This window comes from Cupressus sempervirens, chromosome 2 (assembly GCF_028749045.1).
Source record: "Cupressus sempervirens isolate cs-2001-9-10 chromosome 2, ASM2874904v1, whole genome shotgun sequence".
Lineage (NCBI taxonomy): Eukaryota > Viridiplantae > Streptophyta > Pinopsida > Cupressales > Cupressaceae > Cupressus > Cupressus sempervirens.
In genome coordinates this window covers 74,346,700-74,350,991 of record NC_143119.1, presented here as the reverse complement: position 1 = coordinate 74,350,991, position 4,292 = coordinate 74,346,700, and the positions used below count along the sequence as shown (strand labels likewise).

General features: G+C 39.8%; 1 protein-coding gene across 4 annotated transcripts; it reads left to right on the top strand.

Moving 5' to 3' along the window:
• The first annotated feature begins 554 nt into the window (after window positions 1-554).
• Window positions 555-3,036, top strand: LOC149571106 (F-box protein At5g46170-like). 4 transcript variants are annotated; one of them, XM_089812666.1, is made up of 3 exons: window positions 555-961; window positions 1,360-2,452; window positions 2,749-3,036. In XM_089812666.1, exon 2 carries the CDS (start codon window positions 1,396-1,398, stop codon window positions 2,440-2,442), a length of 1,047 nt encoding a protein of 348 aa, XP_089668792.1. In that variant the 5' UTR covers window positions 555-961; window positions 1,360-1,395; the 3' UTR covers window positions 2,443-2,452; window positions 2,749-3,036. The 4 variants fall into 4 exon arrangements, with proteins under 4 accessions (XP_089668792.1, XP_089668793.1, XP_089668791.1 ...); XM_089812667.1 differs by having other exon boundaries at window positions 733-961; window positions 1,381-2,452; XM_089812665.1 differs by having other exon boundaries at window positions 733-961; window positions 1,365-2,452.
• Window positions 3,037-4,292: the final 1,256 nt, after the last annotated feature.

The window sequence follows — 4,292 nt, the reverse complement described above, 5'->3', positions numbered from 1 at the left end:
AATACATTGTATTGTCAAATTTGGCACACTTACTTTTACTTATAAACAATGCTTCTATCAAATATCATGCATGTTTCAAATGACAATTTACATTTATATTATTAACTACTATTTAGGTCCACAAATACCTTTCTTGGTAAACACTTTTTATCAAGCATTATGCATGTTTCTAATGATAATTTACAACTTTATTATATACTACTCTTTTGCTTCTAAAATACTATCGTTGTTATGCACTATTAGACCACCCTAAACATCAAACTTTCTTATAAATAATGCTATATATTATCAAACAATTATATTTAACCCTTTACTAATCTATGCAATTTCATACAATGATAAATTTTTTAAATTACGCTATTAGCGTATCCCTTCAACCTCTCACAATACAAGTGCTAGTAAATTAGATAAATGATACAATAGTACTTAACTATAGCAAGTACTAAAAAGATAATATTATACATGTGTATATGGATAAGATGAAGATAAAGGAAGGAAAATGGAACGAGGTGGGTTATAGAACAAATTTATGCCATTTCCTTACAAAATATGGGCTTTCTAACAAAAGCACAAATTCCCCCCGTGAAAGAGAGAACAAATGAACACGAGACTAAATCGGGAATTTTTACCCATTACGGAAAGAATGTTAAAACTCGGGAATTTTTACCCATTACGGAAAGAATGTTAAAACTAACTTACCCCGCCTTTCCTCACCCGCCGCTGACAAACCGCCAATCGTAAAACAGCGGTTTGGGAAAACCGGTGAACGGCAAAGATTCCGCTGAAAAGTTGCTCACCGCAGAAGCTTTCCGTCCATGGCGAGATAAGTCGCAGGCCACAGCCGTAGCACCGAGTAAAGCCACACGTCTAAGGTTCGAATCGCGAAAGAGGCCCACGCGGCACGAGGCCTTTAAAGCACCAAAGAATATTTCTTCACAGCGTTGGCCGGAGAAAGATCCAGGTACAAGCCTACAAGAAAATGAAATAAATAATGATAATAATAAGGTTTATGCTTAGAGGAAAAGGCATGAGAAAGATAATGTAAGGTTTCTTTTTCGTTTGTTTATTATCTGTGAGGATGCAGTGGTAGCTTACATTTGAAGCTAGATCCTGTGAGGAGAAATTAATCTGTAGGCTTCTTTGTCTTGTAAAGTTGAAAGAACAGTGAAGGAAAGCGAATCTGTGATTTAAAGATCTTTTCTTTTCTTTCTTTTCTTTTGAGCCGCCGAAGTTCTAGGCGTACAGATCGAAGCTAGGGTTTCTTCTTTTCTCTTCTTTTCTTTTTATCTGTATTTGTTATTGTGCGGCGAAATGCGTTTGGAATTTTGTTCGAAGAAAAGTAGTAATAATCATCATCAGGGTAGGGTTTTGGTGCACCAGAGGGCGGGGGTTCAAATGCCGGATCACTTCGATCGCCTGCCTAATTCGGTGGTGTTGCTGATATTTAACAAATTGGGTGATATAAAGGCGCTCGGCCGCTGCGCCGCCGTTTCGAAGAGATTCAACGGCCTGGTGCCTCAGGTGGAGGAGGTGGTTGTGAAGGTGGATTGTGTGATTTCGGGCGAGGATAGCGCCGGGGGTTTGGGCGGCAGGAGTAGGAGTATTTTCGGCCATCTCTTTCGGTTCGTGGTGGGGAGTATAGTGAAACCCCTGCAGGCCCTGCAGCAGATCTTAGGGCCGAAAAGAGTCGTGCTTGCGGAGGTCTCGCATCATTCCCCCGGAGAGGTGCTGAAAAATTTCAAGGAGATCCAAAGCCTCAGAATTGAGCTTCCTGGCGGGGAACTTGGGATTGAAAACGGAGTTCTCCTGCGGTGGAAGGCTGAATTTGGTAGCACGCTTGAGAGCTGTGTGATTTTAGGTGCCACATCTTATTTTCGAGGGGGAGACAAGATTACAGGGAAAGGGCAGGATGCGCTTTGTCAGGATAATCACAATCAGAATAGGGAGCTGAGTAATTCTCAGGATGACAATGGGAGCATTCCAGAATCGTTCTATACAAACGGCGGATTGAAATTGAGAGTGGTTTGGACGATAAGCTCTTTGATCGCGGCGTCTGCGAGGCACTATCTTTTGCAACAGATCATTTCGGATCATCCTACGCTCCAGAGTCTGGTGCTTACTGATGCGGATGGGCAGGGAATGCTGTGCATGGGGAAAGAGCAGCTCAGGGAGTTTAGGGACAAGCCTCTGGCGGCTTCGGCTACTGCTAACCGGACGCAAGTCCCAGCCCTGAACATGAAGCTCTGGTATGCTCCGTATCTAGATCTACCGGCCGGTGGTGGGATGGAGGGGGCAACACTTGTTGCCATTAGACCCAGTGATCGGCCGATAAGGAAAGAGACCGAAGCTTTTGTAGCAGCGGCATTTGATGAACCATTTGGAGAGGCTGCAAAGGCAATGGTGAAGAGGAGGACTTATCTGCTAGAAATGAATTCGTTCTAGTTAACAAGAGGTGAGTATCTTATTCGCATGTTGGCATTTCATTAGGCTGTAGGTACGCTGATGTATTTGATTTCCTTATGTATGTGTATTGCGATCTTTCACAGTAGGCATTTTGCAGCTTCTGGCAAACAGAAAATGAGCTTGCTAAGAGAAATTTGAGTTATGTTATGTAATGAATGTATGACATTAAAAAGTGGAGCCACAACCCTATTTCATCTTTTTTCTCTTTTCGCTCTTTTGAACGATGTATTGTGATTGGTTTATTTTCTGAGGCAAGCTCTTGCACTTTGCTTTTGTAATTTGCAGTGTCGTTTGGTGGCGATTCTCTGAAGACCCTTTTAAGTCTTTGCCTGCATTGGCGTACTATGACAGATTCATAATTATGGTGATGGCGGTGAGCCGGCAGATTCTCGATTACAGTGATCGCAGTGAGTCACAAGTCATGGGATCTGGTTAATGTATATTGTTTCCTTGGAAACCTTGTAATATTATTGTTCACAATAGTTTTGATCTGATTTGTTGCTTTCATATGTAGTTTGAACTCTTTTGGAATTATTAATTCTAATGCCTTCAGGGGGTCGTTGCTTTACAAAATTCGTAGATTTTGATAATATCTAAAAATTAGAACAGTCGATTGCCTGATTCTTTTTGACAGATTTTCATGGCTTGTTAATCATCCCGTAGGCTTGGTTGCCTTATTTGAATAACTCGTTTAGTTTTGACTGTATCTGAAAACTGAAATAGTCTATTGTCATAAATCAGTTCGTGGCTTATTAAAAATGCTTATTTCCAAAGTACATGTAACATTTGCTTTGACAGTATTTCAGACATTTCCATTTTCAAACTTCATGTAAAACAGATGTAATATGGAGTTACAATCTCCGATGGATTCCTATTTAGACTGTACCCTGTGACGGCATTAAATTCATTCACATAACGGTATTCTATGCATGCTTGATGGTCTATGTAATATGTTTAATTGGAACCCTTGCCCTAAGTTTGCTTGATTCTATATACATTAAACACTGGTTGATACCATTTACCCCCATCAATACTATTTATCATAACTGCTTTGTTACCTTTTATTTGGCACGATTTGAACATAAATGTTTGTTCTATACCATTCAGCTAATCAAGGCTATCCATCATAATTGCCTTTAATGTTTAATGGAGTTTCTTATTCTTCTATATGCATTAGTGAGGCTGTTTTGGAGTGTATTTTTCAATGCACATTGAAGGATTATAACAGATTTGAGAGAACAAATTAGTTCAATGGAAGATTATCGTAGAGTCATACACTGCAAATTTTTAAATAATCTTGGAAAACAAGCTCTTCCCAAACCTGTAGTCTGATTCTTACCCCTGGTGAAGTCTAAGAGCTTCCAAACGCATATATTGTGTTATTTCTTGTTTTTGTTATGTTATTGTCTCTGTGTGGGTTAGCTACTTACAGCTTTTGTTACGTGATATGTATAAAGTGATTTTTTGCAGTAACTGTGGTTTACAAAGCCGATGACCTTAAAGTATGCTTTCTCCTCTTCCTCTTTGGTAGTGGGAAAATATTTCCGTGCCGGATTTAAACTCCATACCTGCGAGGACATTAATGCAATGTCAATCTTGTTTGTTTTACAAAGCCGATGACTTTAAAGTATGCTTTCTCCTCTGTGGTAGTGGGAAGATATTCCTGTGCCATATTTGGACTAAATACCTGCGAGGAGATTAATGTAATTTGTTTGAAGTATTTCTGTTGCAGGCATGCTTAAAGCTAATTAAATTAGCACGTATTCTCGGTAGTCTGCGCTTATTCTTCTGGGAATGCCTCAAGTCTTCAAACAAGTAATCCTCCACGT